The following is a 24,880-nucleotide window of genomic DNA, read 5'->3' on the forward strand; positions in this document are numbered from 1 at the left end:
TTGCATATGTCCTTATATATACACATACTTTCATTAAACCAGGGAAAGGTATCCTGTGTCTCTCTACAGCTTGTTGGATTACAGCTCCAATAATCTCTCACCATTGGCTAGCCTGGCTAAAGCTCGTGAAGAAGGCAAGCCAGCAACATCTGGAAGGCATCATGCTTTCCATTCTTGCTTTCAGTAGTCAGCAGCTTCTACATAATTCTGCATTGCCCTGCAGAAGACTTTGGATAGTTCTTCCCTTACTTTGCCCCAACAAGATCTGTGTTTTGTCTGTGGGTCTTCAGAGTATTCATCTATTGCACCTTTCCCACCAACTAGGGAAACTCTGAGCTGCTTCAAAGAGTAAGCCTGCAGTTAAATGTGACTCTTAGTTGAGGCTGCAGCATTAATGGCCTTCAAAGTGGTGAGTTTAATGCTATTAACACACTGTAGGCACTGGCTTCTGCCCAAAAATTGTCTCTGGGGGATGCACTCTGCTTGGAGAAAGCATGCAAATGGCTTTACATCAGGAGTAGCTAATCCAAAGAAGTAGTTTTCCTTAAATGTACACAATGCCAGATGGTAGGAACCATGTGTTTCCCCAGATGCTCTCAGATTGCAACCTGTGTTGAGGGTTGATGGGAGTTGTAGTCAAAATGCATCAGGAAGGCCATGATCTTAGTCCCTTCTCTAGCAAGCCTCATCAAATCCATTAGAGATGTGATGAAATTTCATGAAGAGCAGAACTATAGATGCTCTGGCTGAATCACACTCAAAGTCTCATCTCCAAAAAGCCTCCTCTTTAGAATGGAACAATAGTTTATTAGAAGAAACTATTTGGAGAATAAACAATAAATGTGCCAGCAGGAACAAAATTGAGAAATGTAGACCTCCCTCCTCCCCTCCAAACAGGTTATGCCTTTACACATAGGCCGGGCTGTGGTGCAGCTAGTTAGTAGCCAGCAACAATAAATCACCACTGACCGTGAAGTCATTTGTTCGAAGCCCAGGTGAGAGTTAAAGCTCCCGACCGTTAATAGCCTAGCTTGCTGCCAACCTACGCATCTCGAAAACAGATGTGTCTGTAAGTAGAGAATTCTAAAGTAAAGGTAAAGGTTTCCCCTGACGTTAAGTCCAGTCATGTCTGGGGTGTGGTGCTCATTTCCAAGCCGAAGAGCCGGCGTTGTCCGCAGATACCTCCAAGGTCATGTGGCCAGCATGACTGCATGGAGCGCCGTTACCTTCCCGCTGGAGCGGTACCTATTGATCTACTCAGATTGGCATGTTTTCGAACTGCTAGGTTGGCAGGAGCTGGAGCTAACAGCGGCCGCTCACGCCACTCCCGGGGCTTGAACCTGGGACCTTTCGGTCTGCAGCTCAGTGCTTTAACGCACTTTGCCAACAGGGCTCCCTAGAGAATTCTAGGTATCGCTTAATACGGGGAGGCTAATTTAACTTAATTTATGACACCCAGCATGCGTAGAACATGAAAAAGTACTACCAACAAAAAGGACTCGGCATCACAGTGGATGCTGAAGCAACAGCTCCCCCTGTGGTCAGAATTGAGCATAACCTCATGAAGCCAGAAGCTGGAAAAATGTTAAATAGCCTCTATTGTCTGTCTGTATATGTGGTATGTCTGATAATGGCATTGAATGTTTGCCATGTATATGTGCATTGTAATTTGCCCTGAGTCCCCTTCGGGGTGAGAAGCGCAGAATATAAATACTGTAAATAAATAAATAAATTACACTGTTGATCTTCATCTCCGTCCGTTCCTTCCTGGTGAACTGGCGAGCCAGATGGTGGAGAGCTGTGCGCCCCTGTCGCCTGGCTGCCCGCAGGTGGGAACTCTCTGCTTTCTTACAGCGGTGCTTTTCTAGAAGAAGAGAGAAAGAGTTGGAGTCACAGAAGTCACAGCTGAGGGACAAGAGTCACAATCCCAACATTACAAACAGTGGTGTGTGTTTTATGTAGGTTTCAGTGCATCCATTTTGTCCCCTTTGGCTTTTGTTTCATCTTCTCTCCAGAGAATTTGTTGTCCTTCCCTTTGTCTATCCAACCAATTTGAAATGCTGACTTCAGAATCCCATATAGGATTTTCAAAGTCTTTTGTTACCTCTCCAGAGCAAGTCATCTCAAATACCAAAGTTTACAATAATGTGGTTTCATAAAGTGTTCTCAAAGCTGTCAACAATAAGACAATCATAAACAGGACAGCTTTGTAAGTGAAGTGAAAAGGCAGCTCAAACAGAAGAAAAAAAACTGCCATATAGGGCAGACAGAACAATCAGCAACCATTTTTGGAACTAGAGGATTCTAGAAGAGGCCGGACAAAGGGATAGTAAAAATAAATAAATTTGAGCTAGTTTCTTACAGCAGTACTTTTCTACAGTAGAAGAGGAGAAAAAGAGATTTTGGGTACTGGTCTAAATTTTGCGGGTGCTGGTTTCTAGTCTCAACATAAACGTTAGACTGGATTCTGTGGGTTCACTAATTCCAATGTGCATCTAACAACAGGGATCTTGCTTAATTATTAATCAAAGAACTACCCATCCATGTTTCAAGAAATGAGCATCTTTGTGTCTAGGACATAAGGTGATCATGGCAGGCCTTAGTAAATTAAAAGTGGATAACGCCTTTGAGAAATGCTGATTTGGAACATAGAGAGCAACCTTGAACTGAGTCAAAACATTGATCCATCTATCCCACTATGGTCTACATTGAATGGAAGTGGCTTTCTTGAATTTAAGGCTGGATTTTTTTTCTGGTCCTACCACAAGGTAGGGACTGAAACTAGGAGTTTCTAAATGATACTCATGTACTTTCCTACTGAAGCTCCTTCCACATAGCTATATAACATCTCACATTATCTGCTCCATCATTGTTTAACATTTACACAAATGATCAGCCACTGCCAAAAGGGCCAGAGTTTCATTTATGCTGATGATCAGGCTATCACCACTCAAGCGGATAGCTTTGAAATGGTTGAACAGAAGCTCTCCAAAGCTTTAGGTGCTCTTATTGCCTATTACAGGGAAACCAGCTGATTCCTAATCCATCTAAAACACATAGGTGTGTTTTTCATCTTGAGAACAGACAATCATCTCAAGCTCTGAGGATTACTTGGGAAGGAATCCCACTGGAGCATTGCAGCACACCAAAATACCAGGAAGTTACTCTGGACTGTGTTTTGTCTTACAAGAAACAGTGCTTGATTATCAAGCAAAAAGTAGGTACTAGAAATAATATCATACAAAAGCTGACTGGCACAACCTGGAGATCACAATCAGATACAGGGAAGACATCTGCCCTTGCACTTTGCTACTGTGCTGCTGAATATGCACGCTCAGTGTGGAATACATCTCACCACATTAAAACAGTGGATGTGGCTCTTAATGAGACATGCCGTATTATCACAGGATGTCTATGCCCTACACCTCAGAAGAAACTATCTTAAGAAAGATCCTTTACGCTATATGCCTTGCTGCCTGGAACTTGGGAACATTGCTTTTTTGGCACTGCAATTACCATAACCGTATGGCTATTTTGGCCACAGGGCATGTTGATTGGCGATTTCTCAGAGGTGTCATCCAAAAATAACATTACTGAGTTCTGCAACCACCCTAACCATTGCCTTCTGACACGATACACACACACACACACACACACATATATATATATACACACACACACGTATATTTATATATACGCACGCCCAGTGTGGAATACATCTCACAGTCTTAAATATATATATTCAGTTCAAAGCAGATATATATATATATATCTGCTTTGAACTGGGTTATATGGCAGTGTGGACTCAAATAGCCAGTTGAGATATTGTGGATTATTTGCTTTGATATTCTAGGTTATATGACTGTGTGGAAGGGCCCTAAGTTATGTCCCTTTTTCAACTTCCAGATAGTGCCAAAAACAAAATGAGGGACAAAAGTTTGTACATACCTCCATTTTCAATGGAGATGTGATTTCACTAAAAGGAGGCATATGTGCCCCATAAGAAATAACACACATCTTCCCTCATTAGAAAAGGCTTGCAGAAGCCAATCACCATCTTGGCTATGAACATCCGATACGAAACCACACAAAAGGGGGAAGCCCTGCTCTTTCTCCTTTCTTTTTTTATGAAATGTTCAGACTGACTCATAGGTAAATGCTATCTTAAGGTAGATCCCTTACGCTGTATGCCTTGCTGCCTGGAGCTTGGGAACATTGCTTTTTTGGCACTGCAGTTACCATAACCATATGGCTGTCTTGGCCACAGGGCATGTTGGTTGGCTATTTCTCAGAGGTGTCATCCAAAAATAACATTGCTGAGTTCTGCTGCCACCCTGATCATCACCCCTCAATATCCTGCTATCCTGTATGTCCCCTGTGATATGCTTGGTAATCCCAACTCATTTCCCCAGTGGTGCCCACTCACCATCCTTTTTCTCACTGGGGTGACTCTTCCCATGGCCGTCAGTGATATCCTTGAAGGAGAAGAGGAAAAGAACCACCTCTCCTTTTTCATTCTTGATAGGTACAATGTCCAATAGGCACCAAAAAGGTGTTCCTGCACACAGGGAAGAGCAAAAGAACAAAATTTCACACGTCTTCTTAATGTTGGAGGGGTGAGAATAGTAATGATGCATAAACCAAGTGAATTGTGGTTTAAGGCCTCAAATTATCAGGGGCCCCTCAATCTAACAACACAATGCAAAAAAAGAAAAAAAAAGAAAACATCAATTAGAATATTATACATTTGTGAGTAATGCTCCTGGGCTTCTTAAACTTCACATATTTCAGAATGGCATGCATCTGGTGCCTCCCATGTCACTCAATCATTGAATCTATTCTGAATTTTAGTCTGAACTTTAAAAACACAATTAAAAGTGCAGAACCTCTTTTGGGGAGAGGGATCAGTACAAAACCTGTAGAGGATTCACATCAAAGCCACCAGCTGTGACTGTTTATGTTTAGGGCCTTTGTAAATCTTAATCCAACCCTAGGAAAAGATCAGCCCCCTTCCCACACACACATAATCCTTGCCATGTTCATCAGGAATTTCTTTTACCCCTCCCCTATTTTTCCAGGATAGTCTCAAGTTTCAGGATGTGCTGACCCGCAATGCATCTTTTTCTGCAATTCTCCTTGAGCCTAGAATGGACATAAAACACTCTAAAACAGTGGTTCCCAACATGTGTTCCATGGACCACCAGTGGTCCCCAAGAACTAAAACAAGGTCCACTGCCTCACTGTTACTACACCATTGCAACGAGAGAGACTGGTCTCACAAAACCCTGTTATAATGCCAAGGCAACGGGGATGTCAGGAGGGGAGAGCTGGCTACCCACAAAAGGCACGACAACAAGCCTCCTGACTGCTGCTTCTCTTCCTTTTCCCTCCCCCTGAGCGGAACCATTCCATGTGGCACCTGTAAGCGTTGGCGTCTTCGTTTTTAGGCCTGTTCCTGGGGTTATTTGGGGTGCTGATTCAGAAAATTTGATTGGATAGACCACATCAGTTCTAGATTATTAAACATGGTTTTCTGTGGGTGAGCAGATGCCGATTACTGGATGGCATATGTTCTGTATCAGAAACTAGAGCTGATGTGGTCTATCCAATGCAATTTTCTGAATCAGCACCCCAGATAACCAAACTGAATCTAAAGTTGACCAGAAACTGATTCGTAACCCTCTTGGTACTAATGTTGGAGAGTGGTCCCTGGTCAAAGTCGTCCCTGGTCAAGTGGCCCCTGGTCAAAAAAAAGGTTGGGAACCACTGCTTTTAAAGATCCTATAGGAATGGTAATTGCAGAAAGGCACTCTTTCCTCAGAGTTGTGTGTTTTTAAAGGAAAAAAATAGTATTGCTTTTGATCATGGGATAGCATTCTACTCATGCTCAAATACTCCCTGAAAAAGAAGACTTAGAACCACCGTGATGTTAATTTGGACTGAACACAACTTCTATGATCTGGCTCAAACTAAAACTGCTTTGGATGCCTAGGTTTGAATGTACAGTAAAGTCTCACTTATCCAACATTCTGGATTATCCAACGCTTTTTTGTAGTCAATGTTTTCAATATATCGTGATATTTTGGTGCTAAATTTGTAAATACAGTAATCACTACATAGCATTACTGCGTATTGAACTACTTTTTCTGTCAAATTTGTTGTATAACATGATGTTTTGGTGCTTAATTTGTAAAATCGTAACCTAATTTGATGTTTAATAAGCATTTCTTTAATCCCTCCTTATTATCCAACATATTAGCTTATCCAACGTTCTGCCGACCCGTTTATGTTGGATAAGTGAGACTCTACTGTACCTCCAGAGAGAGAGGGGGGGGAGGGGGGGGAGAGAGAGAGAGAACAAAAAAACACAGTAGTTTTGATTTTTTTTTAAAAGAAAGAACACGCTGAAAAAGTGTTCAGCCCCAAATAGATGTCAAAAGACACCTGCCAACACAAATTAATTATGTCACAATTTCAACTAATGCCTTGATCAGAGAGAAGTGTAAATATCATCAGACAAGGAAAAACACTGTAGAGGAGTCTAAAAAAAAAGAGTTCATAAGAAAAGCGCAAGTACAAAAATGAAACCCCTATCCCAAAAACTAAGCATCCCTCTTTTTATTATTACAGATGCTATCCAAGTCTTTTAAACCGAGGGCTGACAGAAGGTTGCTTAGGACTGACTCTTGATAGCAGGTTAGTAAGGATTTCTGACATCCAATTATCTGATAAGAGCAACATTTTAAAAGCAACACATCCTGTCATGCTGTAAAGAAGAGGGATTAGGGAACAAGTGGAGTGGGTTATCATGTGGAACGACTTCCAAACTTGGATTTAGTAGTGGTCACAATTCCTTGTGCCAAGCCCTGCAGTTAAAGGTCTTCATTCTTGTATGTCCACAAAAGACAGGTGGTGATTTCTATGTCAGTGTGATGGAGAATCTATTCTTGCTTTTAGATTCAATTTTAAAGGTGTTTTAGTATCCATTACTGTGGATAGCACTTTTAAAATTTCAAATAAGCCTGGACCAGATTGAGTGCCCTACTGCCATGGAATTTATCAACTTCCATCTACCTACCTGAAATCTACTATTGTGCACCTGGCTCTGGCTGGTGGATCTCAGGAGGCCAATATTGGCTCTTGTAAGCCCAGCTCCACCCATCTCTTTTCTAGAACTGGGCTCTGTTTCTTACGCAGTTTCTTATTTTCCAAAAATAGGCAGCCGGTTAATTTTTATTAATACATTACATTTTTCCTTTGGCAATTGTTTGAGTTTCATCCTTTTTGATGTTGAGTTGTTTTTGTTTGTTTGTTTCGATGCTTGGGACTATTTTTGGAGCTTTCTTTTGTTTTTCTCTTTTTGGAGTTTAGCCATTATTTCTAAGCACTGGAAATATACTCAATAGATAACAGAGAATTAAATAATAACAGTAATAATATACATTTTTAGGAGTACTTTTTAAAAACAGCGATGCGGTTTATAGATATTTATAGTTACTCGCACTAATATCCAGAGTAAATGTTGGCATCATTGGGGGGGGGGGTATTACTCCTCAAAGCTCTAATGTGGGTTGCAGATGCATACTTTCAGATGAAAAATCAGATGAATATGAATCTCAGAAGTCTTCCTTCAGTTCACAGATCTGGGTTTATAAGGTCATTCTTTCTGATATTTTCTTGTGCTATAAGTCAGGAAAGTCTGGGGGTATATTTTGAAACCTAATGCCGTTGCCAACTTAGATGGTATTTGTGGACATAATCCACAATTCTCAATAGAGAGGGGATCTGGCAGCTTTGGAGCAACTTCAGGCAACACAAGAAACAGTTTGGAGACCACATGTAGCGCAAAGTGCCACAGGTTCCCACCTCTGATCTAGACACAATATTGTATTCTACAGATTGCAGTGAGACAGGCCATATCTTGGAGCTCCCGGTGGCGCAGTGGATTAAACTGCTGAGCTGCTGAACTTGCTGACCGAGAGGTCAGCAGTTCGAATCCGGGGAGTGGGATGAGCTCCCGTTGTTAGCCCCAGCTTCTGCCAACCTAGCAGTTCGAAAACATGCAAATGTTAGTAGATAAATAGGTACCACTTTGGCAAGAAGGTAATGGTGCTCCATGCAGTCATGCTGACTGCATGACCTTGAAGGTGTCTACAGACAACGCTGGCTCTTTGGCTTAGAAATAGAGATGAGCACCAACCGCCAGAGTCGGACACGAATAGACTTAATGTCAGGGGAAAATCTTAACCTTTACTTTAGGCCATATCATAAACATGTATACTAATATAACACAGAAATCTATATATAGTGTAGAGAAAGGTAAACATGTCCATACAGCTAGATGTGTTAGATTATAACCACTGTCATTTTCCACTGACATACTCATAAAATTGCATCACATCCTGTGGATTGTGTCATCATTCTTCCTTTAGCAGCCCAGAAAGGTTTATTTTATTGCATAGGGTGGAGACAGCTGGTGACTTCAACACAGCCATTTACAGGTTGGTGTTCTCTAGATCTGCTAGCATACATCAACCACAGATAGAACGGTGATTCTCCCCATAAATGATGGGAGTTGTATTCCAACACATAAGGAGAGCATCACCCCCCATGAAGGCCGTTTTCTAGTATTTTGGTTTCAAGCGGGGGCCTGACACCAATGCTCCCTTTCTACATGTTTTGCCACCTCAAGCATGATCTGTAGATGAGACAGCCACCACTGTTTGCCTCTTGGTTCCATCGAAAGAGCACAGTCACATGCAAGACAAGAGGTGTAACCCTGATGTCCACAGATTCTGTTTACAATCCTGTACTTGGATCCCATTGGATACCCCTCTACAAAGGTTGTTCACAAACTCACCGGCCTTCTTGTAAAAGCAGACTTCTGTTTGGTACTCTTGTTTTCCTTCCAACACTTTCTCGATGCGCTGCAAAACAGCTTCGCTGGTCTCGCTGCCATAGAGGAAACGGCAGCTACAGTTCTTCTGCATGACTTCTGTCCGGGCAAAGCCAGTGAGGTCACAAAAGCCGTCAGAGCAGTAGACGATGGGGAACCCACGGTGCACCTGAGCATTGGCCAGGAGGAAGTTGCTGTCTGTGAAGAGCAGAGAAGAGAGACTATGGCCCTGAGTTATTATGTCAACACAAAATGAGTGTGGAAACAATACTTTGGGGTGGGACGGGAGGAGATAACTGTTCCAGTAGATTGTGGGAACTTTAGTTTAAAAGTTGGGGGACGTGTGGCAGGAATCTAGATGGTTTTGCTTCAGAGGCTTATTAAAAACTACAATGTTTCACACATGAAAACTTTGGCACATGGTCAAGCCACATTGGAGTGTGGTCAAGATGGGAAAAGTGATTAATGACGAACATATGAACTTGCTTTTGCCAGAACTTACTGAGAAGGGCAAGATTCAACCCACTTCTCTCCCTCCTGCTGGGTTAATTCAATGCAAACTAGTTTTGCACTTTGAACTCTTGTTTGCAACGAACGAAATAAGCTGAGGACAGAGTGGAAAATGGGAAGAGGAAATTAAAAATGGTAAATTTTAATTGGAATGATAGGCAATAATTAGGCCTGTACTACCAAACGGATGGTATACTAGTATGGACTGTGGATGCCTCTTCCTGCAGAAGAACCAAAAAAAGATATTTAAATGCTGTTGGATTTTCGGCTATAGGAACAGCAGCTTTCCAGGGTTTCAATGAGGGAGGCAACATTTGAATGTGATGTACACATTCTCTTCTTCTGAACAACAACCTGTCCTGTCTAACCTTTAGCCATACCCATCCATTGGCATTTTTTTCGTGACAGGAGCAACTTCAAAAACTGCAAGTCACTTCTGGTGTGAGAGAATTGGCTGTCTGCAAGGACATTGCCCAGGTGACGCCCGGATGTTTTGATGTGTTTACCATCCTTGTGGGAGGCTTCTCTCACGTCCCCGGATGGAGCTGGAGCTAATAGAGGGGGCTCATCTGCACTCTCCCCGGGTTGAATTCGAACCGATAACCTTCAGGTCAGCAACCTTCAAGTCATCAATCCTGCCAACACAAGCGTTTAACTCACTGTGCCACCAGGGGCTCCTATCCATTGGCATAATCAAAGCTAAAGACCTATAGTAGCCTGCTCACATCCCAAGTTTTGAAGGTAGAGTAGAGTCTCACTTATCCAACACTCACTTATCCAACTTTCTGGATTATCCAACGCATTTTTGTAGTTAATGTTTTCAATACATCGTGATATTTTGGTGCTAAATTCGTAAATACAGTAATTACTACATAGCATTACTTCGCATTGAACTACTTTTTCTGTCAAATTTGTTGTATAACATGATGTTTTGGTGCTTAATTGGTAAAATCATAGCCTAATTTGATGTTTAATAGGCCTTTCCTTAATCCCTCTATATTTTCCAATATATTCGCTTATCCAACATTCTGCCGGCCCGTTTATGTTGGATAAGTGAGACTCTACTGTAATTAAGAAAGGGAATTGTTGCTCATGAGTGTGTGAATATCATCCCACTCTTTCCTACAGACAAACAGACTGGTAAGGATTTTGATATAGTTTTTAAACCCTGCAACGCTCATTTCGCCACAATGGTTAGTGCCATTACAATGCATCTTGGTGTCTCTGTCACTCTGTCACTCTGTCACTGCATTTGTCCCATTAGCAGAGAAAAGGTTTTTCAGACCATTTTTGGATCCTGCAAAAGGCATTGCCTCTCTCCAGCCAGTTAAATCATGTTACATAAAATAATTTTTTAAAAAACCTCTGAGCATGTATCAAGTAGTTCTTCAGCCTCAGCGAGGAGCTCCTGCCAGCAGCCTACACAAACTTAAAATTAAAGAGAAACACTTAAAATTAAATCAGTCCTGCAAGCTGCCCACACAAACTTAAAATTAAAGGGCTCCGACAGAGCATGTGTCTTTCTTTCACCAAAACGAAACCTGGAAAGATGAAAGATGAAAGCCTTCGACAACACATTGAAACCTGGAAAGATGAATTTATTGGATCGCTACACCCAGAATCCTCCAACCAGTATGTTCCCCCCCCCCCCCCAGATCTGTACAAATAGGTACAAGGTTCTGTATTTCAAATATGACACACACTTCAAATAACAGTCTGTAAATGATGAAGGTTTATCATGGGCCTTCTGTACCATTGTCAGTACTTTAGACCAATACCACATTCTAAAGCCTAATACGCTGCAGATCCTTTTGTCTATTAAGAGTGGAGACAAAGGCACTAGAGAAAGAGCCAGCTTTGTGTTTCTGCCTCACAGGTTTCGCATTCGTAGCCGTTTCTTGTTATGTCACCTTCCTAATGGAAGTCCTTCCCTCCGGAGGCTCATATGTGCTCACCTGTCCCAAGAGGCCTTTGGAAAGCTGACTAAATCTCTTTTGTTTACACTGATCATGTTGCCTTTCTGATCTTTGACAATATGGAACACTAGGCTTTAGTGAGATTGAGAGGATAAAGGTAAATAAAGGCAGCGTATGATCCGTGGTCCACATACAGGCCCCATCTAAACCGACCATTTAATATAATTTGAAGTTAGCTTTCACATTGTGGCAGCCAGAGAACAAACCCCAACAAAAGTGGGCCAAGGAAAGCCCTTAATGCACAGCAATACTCTGTGATTTGTGTCATCACCATCCAGGGACAGACTTGTTCAAGGATTTCCTATGTAATCATCTGCACAGTCAAACTGTTTTCTCCAATGTCGGTTTGGAACTGCATTAAATTGTAATTTTTTTTCAGCCTTCAAGTTCTTTTAGGCAAATAGGATTTTTTTTGTGGCAAATGATAATATGAAAACCACTCAAAAACCTTGGCCAAAATGCACCAACATGTCATAGATTGGTTAAATTTCCCCAAGCACACACAAAACAGGGAGAAATAGCAGAAGAAATAAGTCAGAAATAAGAACTAAAAGAAAACAAAGATTAGAAAGTAACTTAGAAAGTAAGTTGCCTGGAATATGTGGTCAATTAAGGGATGGGGCAGGAATAAAAAAACTGCTGACTCCTGATCACTGAGTTAATTTCAGTGGGTTTACCAATGCAGAGGAATAGGCTTTGAGGTGATTGCATTAACTCAGGGTGAATTTACACTGTAGAATTAATGCAGGTTGACACCACTTTAATTACCATGGCTCAATGCTATGAAACCATGGGAGTTGTGTTATGAAATAGACACTTCTTCTGTCCACCATGTCATTGCCTTGACACTCAGAACTGAGCATAAGGTATTGACACAAGACGTCAGCGCCTGAACCATGTGCTATTTCTCCTCCGCCATCATTTATTAAGATCATTCCCCTTACCTATAAAAGTAAGTAAAAGTTACAGGTATGCCACTTTAAAAAGTGTGAAGTGATTGCTCATTTAATTTTAACCACAATGGAATATAGCTATGCGATTGGTTATGTAAAGAAGAAAGAATCAAGTAACTACGTACGTATGCTTTCAAACTCTGATCCAGATAAGATGAAAGTATGCTTGATAAGAAGGACAACCAATCTGAATAAAGCTATTCTGGATGGGGTTGCCCTTGCTACAAAGAAAGAACAGATAAGCATTTTGGATAATGTGGTTGTATGTTCTGCTTTGCTGAGAAAAGTCCCTTTTGAAGGGTGTTCAGCTTTAAATTTAGTGTAAAGATCAAGAACCCAAAGAAGAGATAACAAGCGGTCAACCCCAGACAGAATACTGAGCAGGCATCCAGGCCACCTCGATGAATACAATGAGATGTCAGTGATTTCTAAATATAAATCCTATAATAATTATTTTTACTAAACGATCGGCAATATATATTATACTAGCATATGCATATATTAATACGGATCTATGTTGTCTTTTGCTTTCCACCCATTTAGTGCACCAACTTCTGCCTTTTGTAGAAGACACTCAATATGTCACAGTTATGCGTGCCCTAGTTACGTCGAGATTAGATTGCTGCAATGTGTTCTATATGGGGCTGCCCTCAAAATACGTCTGGAAGCTTCAGTTGGTGCAGAATGCTGTGGGAGGACAGCTGACAGGAGCCTGGGTTTTTGATCAGTTTTATATAGCAGTTACTAGGCTGTCTTCCTGTTTGCGTTTGGATCCCATTTAGGGTGATAGTTGCTCCCTTTCAATCCCTTAACCAGTCTCCCCAACCCAATACTTCCTAAACAATGTAGGGCTACAATTCCATTATCAACAGCCACTACATATGTTTGTTCGGGATTATGGAAGTGTGATCCTAAACATGTGCCACATTGGTGGGTGATAAGGTGTCATTTGTGATCCTGGTTCTTTACCAAGTTAAGCTGGGTCTCTTTTCCTAATAAACCTACAATTTAAAAATAGACAAGGAGGAGTCAATAGATTAAGAACTACAGGTCATTGCAAATAGTACTTTGGGCTCTTTTGAGACCGAGTTTATTATCCTTGCAAGTTTTAAATAATGTGCTATAATATGCATTTATTTTTAACAGGTGAGATGGTAAGATGAGGCAAGTCAAGTGCCATTTGATGTCATCTGATGACATTTCGAGGCCAGCAGAGTGGGAGATGGATAGATTTGGCCCATGGATCACAATCAAACAGAAGTTTTCTTAAGGTCAAAAACAACCATACTAGACCATAACTAAAAACAAAATCCAGAGCTGGGCCATATCTTTATTAAGACAACAACAACAACAACAACAACACCAACAACAACAAGCCATAGAAATGTATAAGCTTTTGTGTTCTCCCAGAACTTTTAATCAGGTTAGATGAAATAATAATTTTAAAAAAGAGTTAGGGGAAGAAATAGAAAAGTACCGAAATATTTAGGCCAGATATGTCTGCATCCAGTGGCAGCTATCTACTGGGAATAGCAATGAGGGTGAGAGAGGGGGAGAAGGACGTTCTCCAAGACCCATGTCATTGGCTGTCTTCGGCTGCCTCCGGATCTCCTTCTTGATGCCCTCCTGTTCCATCCCTGAAAATAGACATGCCCACCGGGTGCGCACTGTTCTTCTGAGCCCTCGCCCTGATGCAAATAACTCTGGATCTTAGGGCTGACTATGCACTTTGCTGCCAAGAGACTCAGCAATTGCTAGAGCTAGGCGTACATACATCCACCTCTGTCCCCTCGGGTGGTAGTGATGGGGGATGAGATGTGTCCTAAGCTGACTTGATCCCTGTCAGAACCCTTGAAGAGAAATCAGGATAATGAATGAACTGGCAAGAGTGTACATCCAGAGGAGATACAGGCAATATAAATATTTTCTTTCTTTCTTGGGGCCGGCTCTACCATTAGGCACAATGAAGCAACGGCCTTGGGCAGCAGAGGCAGAGAGGCAGAGGTGACAGCTCCCCTGAGCTGCATTTTCCTGAACTTCCCAAGCATTCTCTTCTGTTGAAGGTTGTTGTTATGTATGTACCTTCAAGTCAATCCTAATAGTTTTCCTGGCAGGGTTAAGTCAGAGGAATTTTGCCACTATCCTCCTCTAAAGCTGAGAGAATGTCATTTATGCAAGGTCACCCAGTGGGTTTCCAAGTCTGAAGACTCCCATCCAACCCTCAGACAACTCTACCACATTGGCATATATTGGTATATATAGCCCAGCATGTCCTGAGGTCTGTAAAATAGCCTCCTATCCCAGATATGGTACAAGATGCTATCCCATTCATTGGCAGTACTCTCAGGCTCTGTATAAGAATTTGGGATCTTATTCTATCTCTCATGCAACAAAATGTCATGGGCTGATCATGCTTTTTCTCTCTCCTTCCACCCACTGCACCCAAATCCTAAATGGAAAGAGCAAACTGAATCAAGTGCTAGTTGACTATTAAGTCTGTGTACCAAAAATATTACCAAAGAGGAAGCAGCAATTCAAAGCATCTGCAAGGTTTACTTAGGAAAATGTGCATCTATTTTAAATAATGTGTTCTGCATCAGGAGTAAGATACTATATAAAGAACTGAACTCCACTCCCTGTGAAAAATAAATAGGCGTTCTCTCCTTAACCGCATTCCCCTGTTTCTGATTTCATCAAGCATTGCCCATTTGTTCTGAACTGTATCTTCGTTCCCAGAGGGTCTAGGAACTCATTTATTTTTAAAAGAAATTAAACAGCATTGTGCCCTATGGCTGTGAAAGCATGGAATATATTGGTGTTTGCCCTCCATCCCCCCCCCCCCCAATGTATCACAAACATTCACAGAGGTTTCTTGGCAAGATCTGTTGCCATTGCTTTCATCTGAGGCTATGACTTCCTTCAAGTCACCCAATGGGTTTCCATGGCCAAATAGGGATTCACACTCTAGTCTCCCAGAACCTCAGTCTAACACCCAAATCACAACGCTACACTGATTGAGGTTCCGGGTTTTAGCCTGCCACTTTTGGACTCTCTCTTGCTGAGATGTTCCTGTGAGTATCTCTGTAGATCTTAGCAGGCCTGTAGCGAGGGGGGGGGGGGTTAGGGGTTCAACCCCCCCCCCCTGAATTTTTTCAGGTTAAAAAAAAAACTGGTTTACTCATGAATTTTAACTGGTTAACCAAATCCCCATGCTAAGTCTATGAGATGTAAAACATTAAGAGTCCCTCCAGGCACTATCTCAAGCAGATATTGACAGGTCTGAACAGGGGAGCAGGTGGGTCAGGGGTTCAACCCCCCCCCCCCCCCCCGAAATTTTCAAAACACCTCCCAAATTTTTTTTCTGGCTACGACCCTGGATCTTAGGAAGCTATTTCTTGATTTAAGGTGTTGGCTTGCTGGCTGATATCCGAACAGAGGATGGGCTGTTGCCTTGGTCTTTTCGTTACGAAGTGCTACTTCCTGACGGATGTCAGGTGGTGCAATACTGGCTAAACAGCATAATTTCTCTAGCGGTGTACGACGTAGACATCCGTTGATAACACGGCATGTCTCATTAGGAACCACATCCAACTGTTTTAACGTAATAACTGGGTATGCATATTCAAAATTCTGGATGAAGCCCAGAGCTAATTTGCTACCCTTCTGGTATGGGAAACTAAGATCTACCACTACTATGAAATCCAGAATCTAGCATAATTTAGGTGTATTGCTACTGTCCCATCATCAGTTAACATACTATACAGCATTCAACAGAGACTTTTTGTCTGTCTCTCATTCTCCCAGCTTCCCTGCTCTTTCCCCATATATTTTTTATGTTCTATTGAGAGCCAGTGTAGTGGCATTCCTTTCTAGGTGTTTGCAGACCACTTCATTAATGATCTTTTCCAGAATCTTGCCTGGTATCAATGTGAGGCTGACCAAACAATCATTGTTTGCGTCATCCTTTTTTCCCTTCTTGAAGATAGGGACCACATTTGCCCTCCTCCAATCTGCTGGGACTTCTCCCGTTCTCCAAGAACTCAAGCACATCTTAATACCATCTTAGAACGGAAGAAATGAGAACATGCCACTTTTGTTGTGCTTCATGCCCATCCTGATTATTCTGCTAAGTGAGGCCCTGATCCTCTGCCACAAACTCCTGCCTGATGGCACTGCCAGACCCCATAAAAAGCACTCTCACTAAAAGACAAAATCAGATGGGAAATCTTTCTGTCTCCTTTCTTCCACTAGAGACAAGCATCTCTTGGAATGCTGAAGAAAAAGAGAGTTGTTGATCTTTGTTTAGCACGGTGTCACTGTTTTTCTACATGGATTGCCTGTCTTTGCAAATGGAGCTTTGTCTAGAGACGATGCACCAGTTTAAACCAGTTGCCTCTTCTCCCATTTTCTAAATGAATTATCTCTGTTTGATAACATGCTTTGCGCAGTATTTTGAGTAGGATGTTGCCACCTCGCTGGTAGGCGGAGTGCCAAGGCAGACAGATGGCCTTCGGTATAGAAGGTGCCAAAGAGGACATTTGGACTATGGATTTCCGCCCAGCAAGGTCAAAGCACTGCCTCCAATGGGGCCCAAATCTTTGCCCTCCTTGGCAATAATCTTACCACTGGCTACAATGCAGTAACTATGCTAGCGAAACCTTTGTGCACAAGATGGGATTGCTTATGGGTCTACTTTTTCAATCAGTCCAGTCCACACCATTTATGTGAAGCAAATCACTATTCTAACTTGAATCAAGATCATTTGGGCCACAATTAATGGCTGGGAAGAGGTAGATATGACCCATAGGGACAAACCACACAGAGCCTTGAAGTGAACTGGGCATGTTTAGCCTGAAGAAGAGAAGGAGGTATGATGGCCATGTATAAATATGTGAGGGGAAGTCATAGGGAGGGAGAGCAAGTTGTTTTCTGCTGCACTGGAGACTAGGACACGGAACAATGGCTTCGAACTACAGGAAAGGAGATTCCACCTGAACATTAGGAAGAACTTCCTTGTTGTGAGAGCTGTTCAGCAGTGGAACTCTCTGCCTTGGAGTGTGGTGGAGGCTCCTTTTTAGGAGGCTTTTAAGCAGAGGCTGGATGGCCATCTGTCGGGTGTGCCTTGAATGCAATTTTCCTGCTTCTTGGCAGAGGGTTGGGCTGAATGGCCCTTGAGGTCTCTTCCAACTCTATGATTCTATGAATGGGAAGTACCATATATACTTGTGTATAAGCTGACTCAAAAATAAGCCAAGTCGCCTAACTGGGAAAATATATTGAGCCGAGGATAAGACAAGGGTGGGAAATGCAGCAGCTACTGGCAAATTTCAAAAATAAGCATAAAAATAGATACCAATAGATACCAATAAAATTACATTAATTGAGGCACCAGTAGCTTAAATGTTTTTGAATATTTACATTAAACTGTAATTTAAGAGAATAATAAGACTTTAATAAGATAAGATTGTCCAGCTCTGATTACCTATATACTCAAGCATAAGCCGACCTGAATAGAAGCCAGCCAGGACCCTCACTCAAGTATAAGCCGAGGGGGGCTTTTTCAGCCCTTAAAAGGGCTGAAAAACTCATCTTATACTTGAGTATATACTGTAAATGCTCTTACATTTAGTGCATTTAGTTAATGAGTAAGCCTAAAAATCTAATTTGACTGCATTTATATCTGAAGGGAGGAATGTAACTTCAATATATGAAGTTTATGTTGAATTGTCATTTAAATTTAAGTTAACTAGACTGCATTCAAAGCCTACCAGGATGGAGTTGAAAAATGCCATCCATGGATTTATTCCTACATTCAGCTCTGTTTGAGCTTCTAGAGGTAAAAACAAAAAGATATATGAAGTTTTGAAAACCCAATTTATCATCAACCCTGTCCGAAAAACCTTCTGCTGCAGCTTTTTTTTCCTATTCTCCCTGCTTACTTTTAGCCTACTGATTCTCACATGGACAACAGCAAAACTCCCAGGGTTAAGAGTTTAAAATTCAGTTTCCTGAATGCGATGAGCAGCTTCTGTGTTGTGTCTTGTATAAAACTCAGGAAAAGCATTTTGATGTAAACAAGATGACCCACTTCCAAGCTGCCTTTACTGTTTGTTTAAAATTATTTAACCTTGGAATCATAGTCTAATCAAGGAACAAAAACAAGTAGTTTGGATCCTATGATCAAGAAACAGGATTGCAAAAAAACTATGAGGACTAAGCTCTAAGTAAATAACTGGCTGGATAAAAAGTTGATGGTTAGTTGAAGGCTTTCATGGTTGGCATCACTGGGTTGCTGTGAGTTTTCCAGGTTGTATGGCCATGTTACAGGAGCATTCCCTCCTGACGTTTCACCCACATCTACGGCATGCATCCTCAGAGGTTATGAGGTCTGTTGCCAAACAGACAAGAGTTCTTTCTCCCACTTTGGATGTTCCCCACTTGCCTAGTTTCCAACAGACCTCACAACCTCTGAGGATGCCTGCCATAGATGGGGGTGAAACGTCAGGAGAGAATGCTTCTGGAACATGGCCATACAGCCCGGAAAACTCACAGCATCCCAAAATGTGGTGGATTTATGTGTGACTTTTTAAACACTGTCATTCCTTCCATTAATAAATATTGAATGAAATTTATTATGATCAACAGATCAGAACAAGTAGAACTGAACAAACAATATCAATCACAACAAACATTGAATTACATAATTCAGGAATTAAATAGATACTAAAATTCCAAAGTACGATAATAAAAGTCAGTTAAGAATACCTTTAACTGAACTGATTGGAACTAGTTCCTGTCTCTGACTAATGGTTTATCTACATTGACCAAAACATTGTCTTTGGCACTGCATTTTCCAATCTACATTGAGTTTGAGGTGATGCTGTTAATGCCACACTCATTGTGGTGAGGTTATCATACCTGGCCACACATACCTACGACCGTACCTCGAAAAGCTTGACTTGGTTATGGTGGTCCACACGTTAGTTACATCTAGAATGGACTACTGCAATGCATTCTACTTTTAAAGATGGCTCGGAAACTGTAATTAGTGCAGTGGTTGGTAGCCAGACTATTAACGGGGGCTAGCTATAGGGATCGTACGATGCTCCTATTAAAGCAGCTCCATTGACTGCCAACAAGTTTCCAGGCCCAATTTTCAAAGTGCAGGTCATTTCCTACAAAGCGCTACATGGTTAGGGTCCTGCCTATCTTCATCTCTCCCCCCCCCCCTCCAAATCAACTTGTGTGGGCTCTATGATCAGCCGGGGAGGCCCTCCTCTTGGTCCCACTTCCGTCTCAAGCGCAGTTGGTGGGGACGAGGGAGAGGGACTTTTCTGTGGTGGTTCCTGGCTTTGGAACACCCTCCCCAGGGAAATTAGGCAAACCCTACTCTGCAATGTTTTTGAAAGGAGCTGAAGACACAGCTTTTTAAACAGGTCTACAACAGTGCCTAAAACATCAGCTTCCCAAACAAACTGACTCTGGCACTTTATGTCACTTGGAATTTAGTATTGTCCATGTTAATTGCTATCGCTGCATTTTTATGGTCATTTGGTATTTAGTATTGTCCAATTTTAAATTGCTATCAGTGTGTTTTTATTGAAAATCTTATTTAAATTGAGTTGGGTTTTATTTTTGTAAGTGTTGTTTATGTTTTGATATTGCGTTGTTACTAAGTTTGATATGACTTGTATTTTATGTGTTATAGCACTATTATGTGCTCCCTTTGGGAGATTATAACAGGATATAAATAAAGTTGTTGTTGTTGTAGTTGTTGTTGTTGTTAAGAAGAATAATAAATAATAATATTTTTTTTCCCTGAACTCATCAGTCTTGGAGGCAGTCTGCGTTTGCAATCCTTCACATTACTTTTGGCCAGACAGCCATGCCACACACTTTGCTTTTTTGTGTGTTTTTTTTTTCATAATATGCTAATACTTTTTTTTTTCTTGTCATGAGCAACTTGAGAAACTGCAAGTCGCTTCTGGTGAGAGAATTGGCCGTCTGCAAGGATGTTGCCCAGGGGACACCTGGATGTTTTGATATTTTTACCATCCTTGTGGGAGGCTTTTCTCATGTCCCCGCATGCGGAGCTGGAGCTGATGGAGGGAGCTCATCCACATTCACCCCGGATTCGAACTTCAGGTCAACAACCCAACCTTCAATTCAGTAGTCCTACCGGCACAAGAGTTTCACCCATTGCGCTACCAGGGGGTCCAAATGCTAATACTGATATACTGATATGCAAATACCCACCCAAATAGACCTTGTTTACGTTTTTAAATATTCAATCCAGGAAAGAGCCACTTCCTGCTTACTTCCCAACAACTGTCCCGCGCATCACTAATTCCTCTTCCCAATGACACAGTGAAGCAATTCTACTTGCCTAAAAGTCTGTAGCATGTTAAGGTAAAGGGCAAGGTTATTTTGAAATGGATTAAAACTCAAAGCAATGCCTTGCAAACCAATTATCACAGACATCGTATGCCAGGATCACAGTGTCTATGAGGCGACGATGAGTTTTCTTAGTCCATGAAGACGATCCCTAAAATGCCTTGAGATTATTCAAAGCAAAAAGGGCTGCGATGTGCTGCAGAAGATCTGGACGTAGTGGCACAATATTCCATGCTTAAAGGCAGGGCTGGGCAAACTGTCTCTGCCATCATTTCTAATCTTAATCAGGCTAGCAGATGCTGATGGGAATTGCAATCCGCAACATCTGGAGGGTCACAGATTATTCCTCTACTCCCTGGCTCTAATGGCAGGATCCTGTCCTCCTGCATTTGCATCACAGCTTAATTTGCACCAGGACTAAGCCCCACGTTCTGCTTTCGGTGATGGTTGTCAGCCTTGGGACACGATAACAAGAATACCTTTTTGCCCTTACTGAGTATCCACAAGTACGATTTACAGCTGTGTCTTGGCTTGAGAGACATGACATACTGGAGCCCCACAAAGGTGCAAAGGATTGCCTTTTAACAACTTCCCGAATCCTCTAGTCACCACAGTCAGTAGCGACGGTGAATACGGGTCTAGGAGTCAGCATCCAAAAAATAACTTTTTCTAGTTCCGACATTTCAAAGTATTTTCCCCATGATGCAGAACTAAAGAGAAGGGTTTCACCACCTTCAAATGGAAAGTTGTATTCCCATTTGTGTCTTTTGTTCAAGGCTTGGCTAGAGAGCTTTCTTTCCACCCTACCCCTACCCAACTGGAGTTTAATTCACGGTCACCTCAGGTCACAGCTTGGATTAATTCGGGAAGAGTGAGTGTGTATTTGTGTGTGTGTGTATGTCAAAAAATAGTTTGCATCTGTAGCTAAGTCCAGTTTTTGGCTTCTAGGATGCGGGATTAGGGACTGCTTAGATAGCTATGAATTAAAATGTGTACTCTCCATAGTTCTGAGGAGCTTGTGTGTGCGAAGTGTGTGTAGAACCCCCCCTTTCCAGCCACCAACACACACACACACACTACATGTTGAGAGGCTGGCTGGATAGCTGGGAACACAGCCTTGGAGAGCTGCACACCCTGAGGGGACTCAAATGAACTTTTGAATGGCACACGGGCTAAGAGCATCTCATTGGGAGAGACGCCTGGTAGTCTCGAAGTATCAATTGGGAACTGTCCAAAAGGTCTTTTACCAATGCCAATCTGCTCAAATCCCAGTCTGTTATTCGGGTTCCAATTTGGGCTGTAATACGGAAGGAAGAAACGGAAATAAGGAAGTTGCAGCCAAATTCAGCCGTATCTGGGACGCAGAATATTATTACTGTTCCTTTTTCAATCAAGCTCCTGAGCACACTAAAATGATATTTCTTCGACTAGATGTTTGTTTGATGACAGCAACAAAAGCTCAAGCTGTTTAGTAACTCTGACTGGCAGCAGCAGAGCTTGGAAAAATTACTTTTCAGGTGGAGAATTCCCAGAATCCCCTAATCTAGGAATTTAAATTTTTAAAATATATATGGAGCCCCTGATGACACAGCAGATTAAACTGCTGAGCTGCTAAACTTGCTGACTGAAAGATCGGCAGTTTGAATCCGGGGAGCGGGGTGAGTTCCCGCTGTTAGCCCCAACTTCCGGGGCCCCAATTCGAAAATATGCAAATGTGAGTAGATCAACCTCCAGCAGAAAGGTAACGCCATTCCATGCAGTCATGCCAGTCACATGACTTTGGAGGTGTCTACAGACAATGCCGGCTCTTCAGCATAGAAATGAGCTCTAACCCCCAGAGTCGGACACAACTGGACTTAATGTCAGGGGAATACCTACACACACACACACACACACACACACAAACACATATACATATATTTCCCCTCCCAGGTTTTGGGCAAGAAGACCACAAGCTTAGAATTTCCCCCAATTTCTGGCTTCTAAACCCACTGAAATAATGGATTACAAGAAGTTAGATCACAAGTTTGCTACTTTTCAGGTTACAGAGAATGGGGACATGAAGTGAAGTTGGTGAAGAACATGTTGGGTAATTTCCATGGGTCTGTGAGGATCGCATTAGCACCTTCTGGTTCAACCAGAAGCCACATATCATTTGGCCACAGTAGTGCATTGGTGGCAGAAACAACCACATAAGTGACATATCCTTTCTTTCAAAGCTGAACCATCCTTTCTGGAGGCTTTCAGGTCACAGCCTAGTATACAATTCATCAAAGGGGGTGGGGAGGTATAGAGGTCCTTCAGTGAAAGTTATTTTTTCCTCTCATTAACTTTAACTGGACTTATTTACTAAGACCCCACATTTCCTCTGAAAGGCTCAGAGCAGCTTACCTATGGTTAAGAAAACATAGAGCTTTCAGGATGTGGGGGAAGAATGAAAGGATTATCTCTGCTTAACTTGATGAAGTCCAACTGAGTTAGTAAATAAGACTGAGGGAACAGGAACTTCAGATGTAGATGTGCTTAACTGCATCAAGGGACTAGATAAGATCCTTAGCTCAACTAGTAGATACCAAAGCCAGAATCATCTGTATCAGTGGTTCTCAAATGGTGGGTCCCCAGATGTTTTGGCCTTTGATTCTGAGAAATCCTAACAGCTGGTAAACTGGCTGGGATTTCTGGGAGTTGTAGGCCAAAACACCTGGGGACCCACAGGTTGAGAACCACTGATCTATATTGTAGAATTTCTGATTGCGGAAATTGGACCATGAAGAAAGCTTTTCAGGAAGAGAATCAACTAATTTGAAAAGTGTTGTTGGAAGAAGGTTCTATGGCTATTCCGGACTGCCATAAAGCAAAATAAAATTGGTCTAAGAGCAGATCAAATGTGAACTCTCCTTAAAAGCAACAATGACTAAATTGAGGCTGTTGTACTTTGCACTTGAGATGACATGACTCATTGGAGAAGATGATAATGCTGGGAAAAGTGGGAGGAAGAAAGAAGAAGGAAGACCTCATATAGTTGAACTGACTCAATCAAAGGATCTATTATCCCGAGTTTACAAAACCTGAGTAGGATGAGTGAAGGTCTCTAATTCATAGGGACATCATAAGTCAAAGCTGGCTTGATGGCTAATGACAACAACAGAGTATAAACTTAGGAAGAAAAGTGACCATACCATCCTGGCATTTGAGGTCTACATAGTGGTATAGAATTGAGGATGTGCGAATTGTCAATAACACAACTTTGAAAAAAATGTTTTACTAGGTGTGTGTGAAACATCAAGAATCTAGTCTGTTGTCATTTCAAATTTTGGGTGCCCCTTGTTCTGCTTTCAGGAAGATTTCAGGAAATTATGACATTCAGATTCATAATTTGGGATCCGGATTTCCATTTTCATTTTGGGAAGAATCTTCCCAAAATTTGAAATGAAAACAGAACGGATTTCTGACATTTTGCACACCTCTAGTTTACTGCAACTTCCTAAATCTCCATAGGTCGTGCTGATAGGGAGATTCTGGGTAGTGCAGTCCAAAAAAAGTGATTTTGCAAGCCCTGGTACATGTGAAAAAAATCTTTGAATGTTTATCAAATGCTAAGCAAGATCCTGATGTGTGATGAAGTTACCAAAAAGGAGGGAAGAAATATAATTTCAGGCGGCATGAAGAGAATTGCAGTTCTGAAGTCATAAGCAATTAAAGTTTCCCTTTATTCTGCACTCGTCAGACCTCATCTAGGATTCTCCACTCACTTCTAGTTGCTGTACTTTGAGAAGAATGTAGAGAAAATGGAAAAGATTTGGAGGAATGCAACACAGATGCTTTGGGACATGGGAAATAGCTCCTATGAGGGAAGTTGTTTACGTTTAGAGTGAGGAAATGAGGGAAAGGTGGGGCAGGTTGCAGGGCATGTCAATATTTGTTCAAATCCTGAAGTACTGTGGACATAGAAGCAAAAGTAAAATATTGACTGCCACTGCTTCTGGAGGCAGAACTAGATCTACTGTGCTTCAGTTACAGGATGGTTGCATTTGAACACTTTTTAAGGAGTAAGGAGAATGAAATCAAATCTGTAGAAATCTTCAGAGTGGATAGCCATATACTTGGAATGCTTTGGATTTCATTTCCTGCATGGTTTCAATGTTGGACTA

The 24,880-nt window shown here is 41.8% G+C and overlaps 1 protein-coding gene across 3 annotated transcripts in view; it reads right to left on the minus strand.

Annotated features, from left to right (window-relative positions):
• The window catches only part of kcnh4 (potassium voltage-gated channel subfamily H member 4), a 70,606-nt gene that overhangs the window by 35,294 nt on the left and 10,432 nt on the right, over positions 1 to 24,880 (minus strand). For 2 of the 3 annotated variants that reach the window (XM_008113416.2, XM_008113415.2), the window contains exons 2-4: positions 8,861 to 9,094; positions 4,427 to 4,558; positions 1,737 to 1,864 (exon numbers count right to left, since the gene is read on the minus strand). In XM_008113416.2, coding sequence (XP_008111623.2) covers positions 1,737 to 1,864; positions 4,427 to 4,558; positions 8,861 to 9,094 — 494 coding nt within the window. Of the gene's footprint in view, positions 1 to 1,736; positions 1,865 to 4,426; positions 4,559 to 8,860; positions 9,118 to 24,880 lie in introns of all 3 variants that reach the window. The other variant, XM_016994598.2, reaches the window with a different exon arrangement.

This window comes from Anolis carolinensis, chromosome 6 (assembly GCF_035594765.1).
Source record: "Anolis carolinensis isolate JA03-04 chromosome 6, rAnoCar3.1.pri, whole genome shotgun sequence".
NCBI lineage: Eukaryota > Metazoa > Chordata > Lepidosauria > Squamata > Dactyloidae > Anolis > Anolis carolinensis.